The following is a 13,836-nucleotide window of genomic DNA, read 5'->3' on the forward strand; positions in this document are numbered from 1 at the left end:
GCAGGGAGCATTGGGCTCTTGCCCCAACGCTGGCATTTTGAACAGAGAAGGGGAGGTTTGTGGAGACAAATCCTGTGGAGCTGAAACCTCTCCCAGCTGAATTGCAAAGAGTAACTTCCGTTTCACCGAGGTATTTCTGCTGGATGTGACCCGATGCTGGAGCGGGGTTGCCTGGGGAGGGAGGGGGGTGAACCCCCTGCACCGAGACTCCTGGGGGAGGTGGGTTAGCTCCGTAAGGGCAGGACACTGACTTCATGCTGCAGATGCCGCAATCATGGTGCATGTCTTCTCTCAGCCTGTTAAACCTTCACAACTGTTCCCTAAGCTCAGCCTGCAAAGGTGACCCCCAGAGACTGCAAAACACACAGCATGCCCCGAAATCTGTGCCTCAAAGGGGAATGCCTCTTCCCCAGCACGAGTCCCTCCCTCGCCGGAGACGGCCAGCACAGCGCTGCAGAGGGGCGAGGAGGGGGCAGCCCCGTGCCCTCGGCCAGGCCCTGCCTCTCTCCTCCGCGAGGGTCGCTGGTGTTGGAGGAGAGCAGACCCCGCGCAGGACTGGAACCCGTCGAAGACGCAGACGATTGTAAAAGCAATAGTTTTTCTTCGTTGCCTTAAAGCAAGGGGCATTGGTTCTGCTGGCCTGCCAGGAGCAGGGCTGCAGGTCTGCAAGGGGGGGGTCCTGCTCGCCCACCGGTGCTGCCCAGGCCGCGACGGCCTGGCACGGGACCCTCGCCACCAGCTCGGGGGCGACTGCCCTTCCCATCCCCGTGCCTGGCAGAAGGGCTCGACGCCGCAGGGCCAAGCGCCGTGGGGCTGGGATGCCGTGGGCGCCCCTGCTCGTCCCGCAGCGGGGGGCAGCCACAGGACATCCTTCCCCAGCAGCTCCGGCAATCGGTGGTTTTGCCTAAATGCAACAGCAGCAGCCGTTGACCCCCCGGCAGCGGTGCTGAGGAACAGTTTTTTACCACCTGAGCGCCGGCACAGCGTTCCCCCTTCCGTAAACCTTCCCGGCTGCCAGCGTCAGGATCGACTCTCTTCTCGCGCGGCTCCATTGCCGGCAATGGATCTGCGCCGAACGGACAGTTCCCGGGCTCGGGGCCTCGTGCTGCACGTGCGGCCCCCTCCGACTGCTGCACCCGTCTGTGCCAGCGCTGGAGTGCCGGGGCTGTGTGCTGCGTCCCCCGGTGCCCGCCCGCTCTCGCCTGTGCTGCGTGCACGTGTGTGTATGTGCATGCGTGTATATGTACATGCGCTTGCCTGTGCGTGCACCAGTGCGTGCGCACGGGCGTGCACGCGCCTGCTGGCTGGCTGCATCTTCGGGGAGCCGGGGACAAGCTGCGCCGGCGCGGGGTGACGGCGCTCCCTGTGCACGGCCGTGCCGCCCCGGTGCGGCTCGCTCGCTCCTCGGCCCCACGTTGGGCGCTCGCGCGGCCGAATCGTCCCTCTCCCGGAGCGGACGCGGACGGGGCAGGGCCGCCTGCGTCCTCGGGCATCGCCCTCCGCTGCCGGCGCGCCGGGCCGGCGACGAGCTGGACTTGCCGCTGTGCCGGGGCCGCGGCCTCTTGCCGGCCGCCGCTCTCCTCGGGGCAGCGTCGGGCCGCACAGGTGTCCGGCCGCCGTCCTGGCGCGACGCCGAGGCGGGATCCTGCAGCCGGTGCCTTTCCCGCAGCCCTGGGAGCGGGCGCTGGGCCGGGCAGCGGCGCCCCGCGGCCAGGGCTGCTTCCCTCGCGTTTTCGAGCAGGGAGGAACCCAGACGACAAATTGCTTTTTCTTAGTTTCTAGTTGCCCGAATGGAGTCGCGTTAAGTTAAAACACCGAGGCGGCGAGCGGGGCCGGGGGAGGCTCTGGCCGGGCCGCCGCCGGGGATGAGACCCTGCGCGATACATTGTGAGATTTGGTGTTGTGGCTTCCCCCGGCGCGGTGAGACGCCCGGCCGGCTGCTTTCACCCGCCCTCGTATTTGTACGGTACAAGCAATAAAATGTTTTTTTTTTTTGGAGGAATCCAGCTGTTTTCCTCCTTTCCCTGCCCCGGGTCGTGGTGGGGCCTGGGGTCCGGCTGCTCGGGGCTGATGGGCCCAGCCAGCGCCAGCTGCCCCCACTAATGAGGCTTTAATTAGCCTCGTGGGGAGGGGTGGGGGGTGTTACTTCCTGTCCTGCTCCGGGCTGCGCTGGGGAGACCTGTCCCTGGCTGCCCACTGTGAAGCTGCCCCGGCAGCGGCCCCGGGGGGCCCAGGTGTCCTGGGCGCGGGTGCCCCGGGGGTGGTGCGAGACGGGGCTGGGGGCACCGGCTCCAGCCCCACCAGGGCCTGCGGGCAGCGCTGGAGACCGGGGAGGCTGCGGGGAGCCCCGGGCCCCCGAGAGGTGTGTGTGGGTCGGGGACCCTGGGCTGGGGGGAGCTGGACGCCGGGGCCCCCCACGCTGACCCCTCTGCCTGCACCAGGGCTGGAGGGTCCGGGGGCCCCACGGGAGACGCCGGCGGCGCAGGCGGAGGAGCTGGCGCGGGCGCTGGCGAGCGTGGGCATGGCCCCGGAGCACGACTACGCCGGGGACATCTTCACCCTGGCCATGGTGAGCGGGGGCACGGCCCCGTCCCCCACCCCTATAGCAGGATGCCGGGGCCCCCTGCCCGGCCCCGGGGGAGCCCTGGCCTGTCCCGTCTCTCCCACCCAGCAGAGACAGTCCAGCTACGTCTTCCGGAGCTGGGACGTGCTGCGCACGGTGACGGCCGATATGCGGGCGCTGGTGGTGGACTGGCTGGTCCAGGTGCACGTAGGTACCTGCCCCGCAGGGCGCGGGGGTGGCCCCAGGACTCCTGGGCCCCCTGAGCACCCTACCCCCTCCCCCAGGAGTACCTGGGCCTGGCGGACGAGACGCTCTACCTGGCCGTGCACCTGATGAACGCCTACATGGCCGCGGCACGCGTGCGCGCGCCCACCCTGCAGCTCCTCGGCCTCGCCTGCCTCTTCGTCGCCTGCAAGGTGGAGGAGAGTGCGCTGCCCCAGGTACCCGCCCGGACGCCTGGGTCCCGCGGAGGCGGGGGGAAGGGGGGGTGTGCAGACGCCCATGGCGGCCTGTCCCCCGCAGCCGGCCGAGCTCTGCTTCCTGACGGCGGGCGCCTTCAGCCGCCGGGAGCTGCTGCGCATGGAGTGGAGGCTGCTGGGGCACCTGCGCTTCGAGCTGCACTACACCAGCCCGCTGCTGCTGCTCCGGCTCCTGGCGGCCCTGGGCCGCTGCGGCCCCGAGGTGAGCGCGGGGCGGGGGCGCCCGGACGCCGGGGTCCCGTGGTGGGCGCGGGTGCCCACGGCTGCCCTCCGTCCCCAGGTGTCCCAGCTGGCCACGTACTTCTTGGAGCTGTCGCTGCTGGAGGCTGAGTGCATGGGCTTCGAGCCGGCGCTGCTGGCCGCGGCCGCCCTGTGCCTGGCACAGCGGGTGCTGCAGGAGGAAGAGGGGCCGCAGGGCGCCCTGCCGGCCCCCCCAGCCCTGTACAGGTAGGAGGGGGCCGGGGCCGGGCGGCGCGGCCGGGACCCCGCTGACGGCCGCTCTCCTTGCAGGGAGGAGGAGGTGCGCGCCGTGCACCCAGCCCTGGCCCGCGCCGCCCTCCGCGCCGGCACCGCCAGCCCGCGCGCCGTCTTCCGCAAGTACGCCCGGCCGCGCCGGCTCGGCGCCAGCGCCCGCCCGGCCATCGCCCGCTCGGCCTACCTGGCCCGTGCCGCGGCGCCCTGATGGGCAGGGGGTGGGAGGGGGGCACGCTGCATGCTTTTGTCTAATAAAGAGTCTTTTAGCCCCAAATGCACTGTGCAAGGGGGGGCCCAACCTGGTGCCTCTCCCCTGGGCTGTGGAGTGCCCTGGTGGGGGGCTGGATTTGTCCCCCCTTTTGCATTGCAGCATCCTTCCCCCATGTACACATCCCCCTGAGCCCCAAGGGTGCAGGTGCCCCTGGGTGGGGGGGGTTCCCTGGTGGGGGGCTGGATTCACCCCCCTTTTGCATTGCAGCATTCCCCACCATGCACACATCCCCCCAAGCCCCAGCGATGGGGGGTGTCCTGGGTGGGGGTGCCCCTGGTTGGGGGGACACCATGGGGGCTCTCCCCACTCACCCCCCAGCAAAGCCACGCTTCTGGGCCAGGCAGGACCCACTGCCCTGGGGAGCCCGCGGCAGCCGCCCGCGCCCTCTGCAGCGGTGCGCTGGGATATTCCCACAATGCACCGGGGGGAGCGGTCCCCGGCGCTGCAGCGGCGCGCGGGGCTGGAGCCGGCGGCGGAGCCAGGGCCCCCCCGGGCCGGGTGGCATGGCAGGGCGCTGAGCGGCGGCGGGGCCATGCAGCAGCCGGGGGCCGGCGGGGAGCCGGCACTGGAGCGGCAGATCCAGGCGGCCGTGGCCTTCAAGGCTGAGGCCGCCCGCTGCTACCGGGAGAAGAAGTTCCGCGAGGCCATTGGCAAGTACCACCGGGCTCTGCTGCAGCTCAAGGGGCTGCGGGGCCCCCCCGGCGCCCCCCCCGGCAGTGCCCCCCTCTCCGCCCGCCAGCGGGACCTGGTGGAGAGCACCGAGGTGGAGTGCTACGACAGCCTCACCGGTGAGCGGGGCCCCAGCACCGCTGCCCGGACACCTGGGCCCCCGTGGGTGGGGAGGGGCAGGCAGCGAGCGTGTGGGTTGTGCTGCTTGGGGGGGGGGAGGATGGTGGAGGGGCCCCCGCAGTGCCCGGGGCTGGCAGGGGTGGAAGGTGGGTGCACGGGGTGGGGTGCAGTGCACGCAGGGTGGGTGCAGTGCATGCAGGGCTTCATGTGCAGGTTGCAGGGAGTGCAGTGCCACGTGTACATGATGCAGTGTGGGGGCAGTGCATGCACAGCGGGGTGCAGCGCATGCCAGGTTGTGTGTATGGGATGCAGGGGATGCAGTGCCGTGTGTACGTGAGGCAGTGTGGGGGGCAGTGCACGCAGGGCTGTGTGTACGGGGTGCCGGGCAGGACGCAGTATGCATAGTGCCATGCATACAGGGTGCAGCAGACGCAGCGTAGGGCACTGGGGATGCAATGCGGGCACAGCAGATGCAGCTGAGGGTGCAGCACCGGGCGCAAGGCCCGGCGCGACGGCTGCAGGGCACAGCGGGTGCCAGCAGTGCAGCGCAGGGCACGGTGGGTGCCGTGCGTGCAGGGCAGCGCCTGTGGTGCGGCGGGGATGCGGTGCGGGTGCAGGAGAGGCAGTGCAGCGTGCGGGTCCGGGGCGGTGGGGGCCACCGCCGCTGAGCCCCCCGCAGCCTGCCTGCTGCAGTCGGAGCTGGTGAACTACGAGCGGGTGCGCGAGTACTGCCTCAAGGTGCTGGAGCGGCAGCGCAGCAACTTCAAGGCCACGTACCGGGCCGGCGTCGCCTTCTACCACCTGGGCGACTACGAGAGCGCCCTGCTCTACCTGCGCGAGGCCCGGAGCCGGCAGCCCGCCGGTGAGCGGGGCTGGGGGGGCTGGGGGGGGAGCCCGGCGCTCCACCGCCCCTGGGCACTTGGGGGCACCCATGCAAGCCGGTGGGGGTGCTGGGCTGGGGGCACTGGGTGGGACCGTGGTGCTCCGCTGTCCCCAGGCATCGACATGCTGGGCTGGGGGATGCTGAGCTGGGGGTGTTGGGGGGGACACCCGGGGTGCTGGGCTGGCGCTGCTGGGGAGCAACTGAGGGTGGGGGCAGCTGGATGGGACCCTGGGCCTTTGGTGTCCCTAGATATCAGTGTATTGGGCCACGGGTGCTGGGGGGCACCCGGGGGTGCTGGATGGGACCATAGTGGTCTGCTGTCCCCAGGCACCAGCGTGCTGGGCTGGGGATGCTGAGCTGGGGGTGCTGGGGGCACCTGGGCATGCTGGGGGGCAGCCGGATGGGACCCTGGGCATCCGCTCTCCCCAGATATCAGTGTATTTGGCCAGGGGTGCTGAGGGGCACCCGGGGGTGCTGGGGGCACCCGATGGTGCTGGACCTGGCGGAGCCGGATGGGACCCGAGGCCTCTGCTCTCCCCAGACACCAACGTGCTGCGCTACATCCAGCTGACGGAGATGAAAATCACCCGCTCGGGGCAGCGGGAGCGGGACAGCTACAAGGACCTCATCGCCTAGCACCCGGGGGGGCTGCATCCTGCCGGGCCGGGACCCCCTCCAGCCTCTGGACGGGGACCAACCCGGCTGCCTGCACCCATGGGTGGCCGGGGACCCAGTGGGTGCCGGGGGGGTCTGCCGGGGGCCCCCGAGCCCCGGCCGCTGGTGCTGATTCCCACCCTGGCTCCCGGATGGCCCCCGCCGCCCCCTCCCCGAGCTGTGGGTGCTGTATAAAACTATTGGTTTCCTCCTGCCCGGTCTGGTCCTTGGGGCAGGGGGGGCTGGGGCTGGGGCTGGGGCTGGGGAGGACCGGGGGGTGGGGGGGGTGCAGCTGGGGGGGGCACACGGGTGGGGGGAATGCACCCAGGAGCATGGAGGGCCTGAATTGGGGGGGGTCTCTGCCCTGGGGGAGTCCTGTGGGATGGGGGGGTGCCAGGGGGGCAAAGCACGGTCCCCAAAGGGCACTGAGGAGCCCTTGCTCGGGCTGGGGGAGAGCCCCGGCGTTCGGTCCCTGTGTCGCCCTCCTCGCCCCCCCCCCCGGCTGTGGGACCCCCTGGTGGGGGGGCTCCTTGTGGCCAGGGTGAGACCCCACTCAGCCCCACACTCTCCTGCTGGGGGGCCAGACGCCTGGGTCCATGGGAACTGCGCTGGCTCACAGCAAGGTTTAGGGACGTCTTTTTTTTGTTTTTTGATTTTTTTATACAAACATCACAACAGATTTACACATGCCTGGGGGTCTTCCCCAAGCCCCCCCACCCCCAAAATCCTGCCCACGTTGGCACCTCCCGGCCAGACACGCTCCTGGTCCCGGAGCCGCGGGATCTGCCGGTCGCGGGACGCGTCGGTGCCGGACGCAGGGGCTCCGCCAGCCCCGGTCACCGGGCCCTGCTGGGTCCGGGCCAGCGGGACCCGTCGGGGCCGGAGGCAGCGCTGGCACCGGACCCCCGATGCCGCAGCGGGCGACCGGTCGTTGCTGGCCAGGGGGCTCGTCGGTGCCGGTACCGGGTCGGGGGAGATGTGGGTGCTGCGGCCGGTGCCAGGGACCTGTCGGTGCCAGAGCCGGTGCCGTGGACCCACTGGTGCCAGAGCCAGCACCATGGACCCTCCGATGCTGGTGCCATAGGAGCCGGCGCTGTCAGAGCCGGTGCCACAGACCCATCGATGCCGGTACTGGGTCCGCAGGAGACGCCGGTGCCGCAGCTGCGGGAATCCTCAGTGCTTGAGCCGGTACCGTCGCAGCGGGACCCGCCGGTGCCGATACCGGGTGGGCAGGTGATGCTGGCGCTGGAGATGGTGCCGGCGCCGCGGCCGCGGGTCAGTGGGAGATGTCGGTGCTGGAGCCGGTGCCGTCGCCGTGGGAGCCGTCGGTGCTGGAGCCGTGGCTGTGGGCGCCGTCGGGGCCGGGGGCGGCGCGGGCGGCGGGGCGCCCGCAGAGGGGCACGGTGCTGTCCCGGCTCTGCCCCTCCGCGTCCAGGTCCAGCAGGGTCGGGGGCGCAGCGGCCCGCGCCCCCCGCGCCGACACCAGCGCCCAGGGGTCGGGCCGCGGCCGGGCGGGCGCGGGCCGCGGCCGGGGGGCGAAGGGCAGCGAGCGCGGCCGCTCCGCGGGCGGCGGCTCCGACGGCTCCGACGGCTCCGGGCCGCGGCGGCGCGACCACGACGGCGGCGGCGGCAGCGGCGGCTCCGGCGCCTCCCGGGCTCCTGCGGGCGGCGGCAGCCTCAGCCCCGCCCCGCACGCCTGGGCCCCTCCCGACGGCGGGCGGCGAGGAGGTGGGGGGGGTGCAATGGGGCAGAGCGGGGGGGAGTTGGGGGGCTTCAATAGGGCAGAGTGGGGGGAGCTGGGGGGGTTGCAATGGGGCAGAGCGTGTGGGGGCTGTGGGGAGGTGCAATGGGGCAGAGCGAGGGGAGTTGGGGGCTGCAATGGGGCAAAGCAGGGGGTTGCAATGGGGCAGAGCGGGGGGGAGTTGGGGGGCTTCAATAGGGCAGAGTGGGGGGAGCTGGGGGGGGTTGCAATGGGGCAGAGTGGGGGAAGTTGAGGGGGTTGCAACGGGGCAGTGGGGGATTTGGCGGGGGTACAAAGGGGCAGAGCGGTGGCGGGGGGCGGCTGCAGTGGGGCCGGGGCGTGTCGGGGGCTGCTCCGTGCGCCCCCCCCCCCCCCCGCGCTCACCGTGGCCGTGGGGCAGGGCCCCGTCCGAGGGGGTGCGGCGGTGCCCGCGGCGGGCGGCGGCGACTCGCGTGGGCGTCAGCGACTGGCGCGGGCGGCGCGGGGCGGCGGCGGCGGCGGGCGGCGGCGGCGGGTGATGCTCGGCCGGGGCGGGGGGCTGCTCGGCCGGGGGGGGCGCGGCGGGGGCGGCCCCGGGCAGCGCCGTGCCCAGCGCCACCGCCGCCAGCACCGAGGCGCAGCCCAGCAGCGCCGCCCCGCTGCGGCCCCGCCGCCCCCCGGCCCCGGCCCCGGCCGCCGCCGCCCCCGGCCGGGCCCCTCCCGCTCCCCCCACCGCCGCGGGCCGGGGGCTGCCGGGGGGCGAGGGCGGCGCGCCGGGGTCCTCCGCCTCGGCGTACTCCTCTGCGGGGACAGCGGCCGTCGGGGAGGGGGGCCGGACACCCACCCCGGGGGGGCCCCCCCCTCCACCCTGAGGGGACCGGACGCCCCCCGACCCTCCCTCCGTGCATGCGACACCCCCACCCCAATTGCACAGTGTTCCTCAGCCCCCTGAACCCTACGGGAACCGGACCCCTCCCACACACCCTCCCCGGGCACGCAACCCCCCTCACCCCCCCCCAATTGCACAGTGTTTCCGGATCCCTGGACACACCCTGTACCCCCTCCCCAATTGCACAATGTCCCTCAGCCCCCTGGACCCTGTGGGGACCAGACCCCCACTGCTGAAACAGCCCCTTTGGGTGAGGTTGTCGCCCCCCCCCACCACTGCACAGTGTCCCCCGCCACTGCATCCCCAGCCCTGGGCATCTCCCCACGCACGCAGCTCCCCAGCAGGGATGCAGCCCCCCCGCATCACGCAGCACCCCCTCCCCTGTGTCCATGCCCCTGGCAGGTACCACCCTGCAGCACATCCCCCCCGGGGCCGGGGGCATGCGGCCCCACGCAGCTCCCCCCCCCCACACACTCCCCACTGCCCCCTCGGGGGCTGGCACGTCCCAAGGGCCCTGCTCACCCATTTCGGTGAGGCTGGCGAAGCCCACCGCCATGGGCACGTGCCGTGGCGACTTGCCCAGGTTCGGGGCGCTGGACGACCACTGCTTGCACCCCTCACCCAGTGCCTTGAGCCTGCGGGGGGGGGAGCGCAGGGGTCACCCCCGGGGTGGCACGGCATCCAGCGGGCTCTGCGGGCCCCGCTCACCTCTCCTCGCCGCCGAGCCGCTCCTTCTGCAGCGTGGAGCTGGGCCCCCACGTCCGGCCCTTCTTCTTGCTGCCCACCATCGCCTCGGCCCGCGGTGCCCCGCTGCGGCCCCACGTCCGGCTCCCGTCCAGGGGCGTCACTGCGGGCGCAGCGGGGCGGCCTTGGGGCTCCCCTCCGCCCGCACCCCGGGCCGTCTCCCCTGGGTGCAGGGACCGGGGACCGGGGGGGCCCGCTGGGCTCGGCTGCACCCCAGGGCAGCTGCACCCCAGGGCCTGTGCTGCTGGGGCTGGGGGGCTGCCTGGGGGTTGGGGAGGATCCCTGGGATTTGGAGAGGATCCCTGGAATTTGGGGAAGATGCCTGGGGGCTGGGGAGTTGCCTGGGGGTTGGGGAGGATCCCTGGGATTTGGAGAGGATCCCTGGGATTTGGGGAAGATGCCTGGGGGTTGGGGAGGATCCCTGGGATTTGGAGAGGATCCCTGGAATTTGGGGAAGATGCCTGGGGGCTGGGGAGGATCCCTGGGATTTGGAGAGGATCCCTGGGATTTGGGGAAGATGCCTGGGGGCTGGGGAGTTGCCTGGGGGTTGGGGAGGATCCCTGGGATTTGGAGAGGATGCCTGCGATTTGGTGGGGGGCTGCCTGGGGTTTGTGGTACTGGCCTGAATTTAGGGGCCTGGGGGGTTCAGGGCACCCGAGGGCAGGGTGGGGATCTGGGGGGGGGGGTTGCCTGAGATTTGGGGGGCTGCTCGGGGGTGCCAGGGTGTACTCACAGCAGATGGCCCTGAGGCGGGGGATGATGCTGGGGCTGCCGGGGGGGCTGGTGCCGTCGGCCCCCAGCCCCTTCCGCCTCTCCAGCGTGGGCGATGCCTGCACCGTGATCTTGTGCTCGAAGCCTGGGGGGAGGTGGGGAGGTCAGGGGGGCTGCGGAGCCCCCCCCTGGGCACTAGGGGCTCCCCCAGCCCCCCCGGCTGCACCAGGGATGTCCCAGCCTGGCCCGGGGCCAGACCCAGCCTGCAGGTACTGCACGGGGCGGGGGGTGCGGGAAAGCTCTGGGGGGACCCAGCGAGGGGTGGGGGCAAGGTTGGGGTGTCCAGGGGGTTCAGGGCTCCCTGAAAGCAGCCAGGGGGGCTCAGGGTACTCAAGAACAGGCTGGAGGGGTGCAGCAGGGTTTTGGGGTACAGCAGGATTTCAGGGTCCCCGAGGGCAGGCTGGGGGGTGCAGGGGGGGCCGAGCTACCCGAGGGCAGGCTGATGCGGTTGCCGTCCCGCAGCTTGAGACGGCTGCGCTTGAAGTGCCCCTTCCTCTTCTTGACGCCGGGCTTCTCCTGGTGCATCTGGTGCATGATGAGGTGCAGCTCCCGCTCAACGATGTCGATCTCCCGGGCCGCCAGCTCCTGCTCCCGCCGGCGCAGCACCTCCTCCTGCGTCCGCTGCTCCTGGGCCGCCCGCAGCAGCTCTTCCTCGCGGCTCCGCAGCTCCTGCGGGTGGGCATAGGCAGGGGGATGCCGTACAACCAGGGTCCCCATGCCCTGCTCCAGCAGCACCCCTGGGGCAGGCGAGTGCCTGCAGAGGGGATGTGGGGGACAGGGAGGGCTGAGCCCCCGGGGACTTGGGTCAGGGTGTAGCCGGGACCCTGCTGACCTTCTCCTTGGTGCGCAGGTCGCTGAACATGCTCTGGATCTCCAGCTTCCAGTCCTGCTGCAGCGAGTGGAAAGACTCGAGGGGCATGGCCAGCATTGCCGACTGCTCGATGGCCAGCAGGCGCCCCAGGATGCTGCCGAAGGCCGGGCGGGCGTGCGGGTCGGGGTCCCAGCACTCTGCAACGGCGGGAGCGTCAGCAGGGCCTCCCCTGTCGCACGCAGAGCCTGGCCCCTGTGCAGGGACCCTGACCCTTGTGCATGGGCCCCGGTCCTCGTGCAGGGACCTCCCCCAGCCCCTGTGCAGGGACCCCAGCCCCCGTGCAAGCCCTCGTGCCCCAACTCACCATCCAGCAGGTGGGCGAAGGGCTCAGGACACGTGGAGGGGATGGGCAGCGTCAGCTTGTTCATGGCCACGCCGTAGGCCACGGCCAGGGCGTCGATCTCCCGGTACGGCACCTCGCCGGTCAGCAGCTCCCACAGCAGCACCCCGAAGCTGCAGCACAGGGTGGGAGGCTCGGGGCAGGGTGGGCACAGGGCACCGTGCTGCTGGTGTCCTGCTGCGCCCTGATGCCCTGACGGCTCCCCGCAGCACCCGCCAGGTGCATCGCCCTGCACGCAGCCCCCCGGTACCTCCAGACATCGCTGCTCTTGGAGAAGAGGGACAGCTTAATGACCTCGGGGGCCATCCAGGCATAGGTCCCAGCCGCACTCATCTTCGTTGTTTTGTGCCACTCACGGGCCAGCCCGAAGTCCGTGATCTTCAGGGTGCAATGGGCCAGGTTGTCGTTCTCGATCTTCTCCAGGATCAGGACTGGGGGAGAGGCAAGGGGTGTGGGGGGGTGCTAGCTGGGCACGGTGGAGCCAGGGGCATCCGGGGACACAGGGAGAGCAGGGGCCGGAATAGCAGAGCCCGTGGGGCCAACGGCAGCCAGGAGCCGTCGCTGAACCCCGGGTCCTGCCGGGCATCTCGTGCCCCTGTGCACAGCGGATGAGGTGGGGGGATTTTTCCCTGCTCCTCCGAGAGGAGCTTCCTCGGCTCAGCCCGTTCCCAGGGTGCAGCCGAGCTGCCCGGAGGCCTGGCACAGCTCGAGGGACCCGGCGTGTCCTGGGGACCCAGCAGGTGCCCCAGCCCCTGCACCCCTCACCGAGGTGGGGAGGGGACCCAGGCGTCCTAGCCCCCCACCGGTGCCCCACAGACGTGTGACCTGGAGCAGCCGGTACCGTTGGGAGCTGGCGGGCTGCAGCGGGGCAGCACCAGTCGTGACCTGGGGGGTGCAATTGAGGGGTGCTGCCCGGGCAGGGTGGGGGCACGGCAGCGGTGGGGGGCCGTGCAGAGCTGGGGGTCCCCCCACAGCACTCACTGTTGATGGATTTCAGGTCTCGGTGGATGATGGGCACCACGGCCTCATTGTGCAGGTAGTTCATGCCGCGGGCGATCTGCACGGCCCAGTTGACCAGCACGTGGGGGGGCACCTTGCGCCCCGCCAGGGCCCGGTTGAGCGCGCCGCCCCGGGCGAACTCCATCACCAGGCAGAGGTTGGGGGGGCTGAGGCACACAGCCTTCAGGGCGATGATGTTGGGGTGCCGCAGCATGCCGAAGAGCCGGGCCTCCTGCCGCACGCTCTCTGCCGTCGCGCTGATGTCCTCGTCGGGGTCCTGCCGGGCGGCCTTCACCGCCACCTCCTCGCCTCGCCACAGCCCCTTGTAGACCTTCCCGAAGCCGCCCACGCCGATGATCTCGTCCAGCAGCAGCTCCTCGAAGGAGACCTCCGGCGGCCCCACGGCAGCCGGCTCGCTGCTCACGTAGTTGCTGGGGAAGACCCCCACCTTGCCCTGCACCTTCCCCGTCCACCAGCCCTCGTCTCCGGACACGGTGGAGTCCTTGGACAGCACCTCCACCACATCCCCCCGCCGCAGCGTCAGCTCCTCCTCGGCCGCGGCCTCGTAGTCGAAGACGGCCGTCCAGAAGGGATTGCCCTTGCGGGGGCTCCAGCCCTCCTCCGGCTCCATCGCGCTCCGGGCCCTGCCTCAGCGCGCCAGCACCCGCGGGCACGTGCTCCTCACGCGCGCCGGGCCCCGGGGGTCCTGGCCCTGCTGGGCAGCCGCATGCCGAGGGCCCCGGCTCCACGCCTCGTCCCCCCTGGCCCGCATGGTCCCGGGGGGCTCTGGGGGGACCCTGCCAGCAGTGGGGTGGGCTCGAGAGGAGGGGAAGAGCTGTGCCGGGCCGGCGAGCGCAGCCTGGGGGAGTGGAGCTGGGGTCCCTTGCAGCCGAAGGGCGCACCTCGGGGTCCCTTGGGTCCCTTGCAGGCAGGGAGTGCACCCGAGGGTCTCTTGCAGCCGGGGAGTGCAGAGCAGGATCCCTTTGGTCCTTGCAGCCAGGGAGCGCGCCTGGGGGTCCCTCGCAGCTGGGGAGCGCAGAGCGTGGTCCCTTGGGTCCCTTGAGTCCCTTGCAGCCGGGGAGCACGCCTGGGGGTCCCTTGCAGCTGGGAAGCGTAGCCAGGGTCCCTTGCAGCTGGGGAGCGCAGAGTGGGGTCCCTTAAATCCCTTGCAGCCGGTGAACACAGACCAGGGTCTCTTGGGTTGCTTGGGTCCCTTGCAGCTGGGGAGCGCAGACGGGGGTTGCTTGGGTCCCGTGCAGCTGGGGAGCACAGAATGGGGTCACTTGGGTCCCTTGCAGCTGGGGAGGGCAGACGGGGGTTGCTTGGGTCCCTTGCAGCTGGGGAGGGCAGACAGGGGTCGCTTGGGTCCCTTGCAGCTGGGGAGGGCAG

General features: G+C 71.7%; 3 protein-coding genes across 3 annotated transcripts; 2 read left to right on the forward strand and 1 right to left on the reverse strand.

Moving 5' to 3' along the window:
* The first annotated feature begins 1,060 nt into the window (after positions 1–1,060).
* CCNP (cyclin P) lies at positions 1,061–3,724 on the forward strand. Its single transcript, XM_068910531.1, has 7 exons — positions 1,061–1,217; positions 2,442–2,569; positions 2,672–2,770; positions 2,848–3,003; positions 3,086–3,244; positions 3,323–3,489; positions 3,553–3,724. The coding sequence occupies exons 1-7, from the start codon at positions 1,061–1,063 to the stop codon at positions 3,722–3,724; spliced, it is 1,038 nt and encodes a 345-aa protein (XP_068766632.1).
* Positions 3,725–4,171: 447 nt separating this feature from the next.
* Positions 4,172–6,325, forward strand: TTC9B (tetratricopeptide repeat domain 9B). Its single transcript, XM_068910287.1, has 3 exons — positions 4,172–4,575; positions 5,256–5,438; positions 6,001–6,325. The coding sequence occupies exons 1-3, from the start codon at positions 4,203–4,205 to the stop codon at positions 6,093–6,095; spliced, it is 651 nt and encodes a 216-aa protein (XP_068766388.1). The 5' UTR covers positions 4,172–4,202; the 3' UTR covers positions 6,096–6,325.
* A 1,064-nt stretch (positions 6,326–7,389) lies between these two features.
* MAP3K10 (mitogen-activated protein kinase kinase kinase 10) lies at positions 7,390–13,088 on the reverse strand. Its single transcript, XM_068910532.1, has 10 exons — positions 12,430–13,088; positions 11,699–11,879; positions 11,413–11,561; positions 11,070–11,245; positions 10,666–10,906; positions 10,200–10,322; positions 9,431–9,569; positions 9,245–9,357; positions 8,239–8,634; positions 7,390–7,772 (listed from the first exon to the last, which is right to left on the reverse strand). Exons 1-10 carry the CDS (start codon positions 13,076–13,078, stop codon positions 7,390–7,392), a joined length of 2,550 nt encoding a protein of 849 aa, XP_068766633.1. The 5' UTR covers positions 13,079–13,088.
* Positions 13,089–13,836: the final 748 nt, after the last annotated feature.

This window comes from Struthio camelus, chromosome 16, assembly GCF_040807025.1.
Source record: "Struthio camelus isolate bStrCam1 chromosome 16, bStrCam1.hap1, whole genome shotgun sequence".
Classification (NCBI taxonomy): domain Eukaryota; kingdom Metazoa; phylum Chordata; class Aves; order Struthioniformes; family Struthionidae; genus Struthio; species Struthio camelus.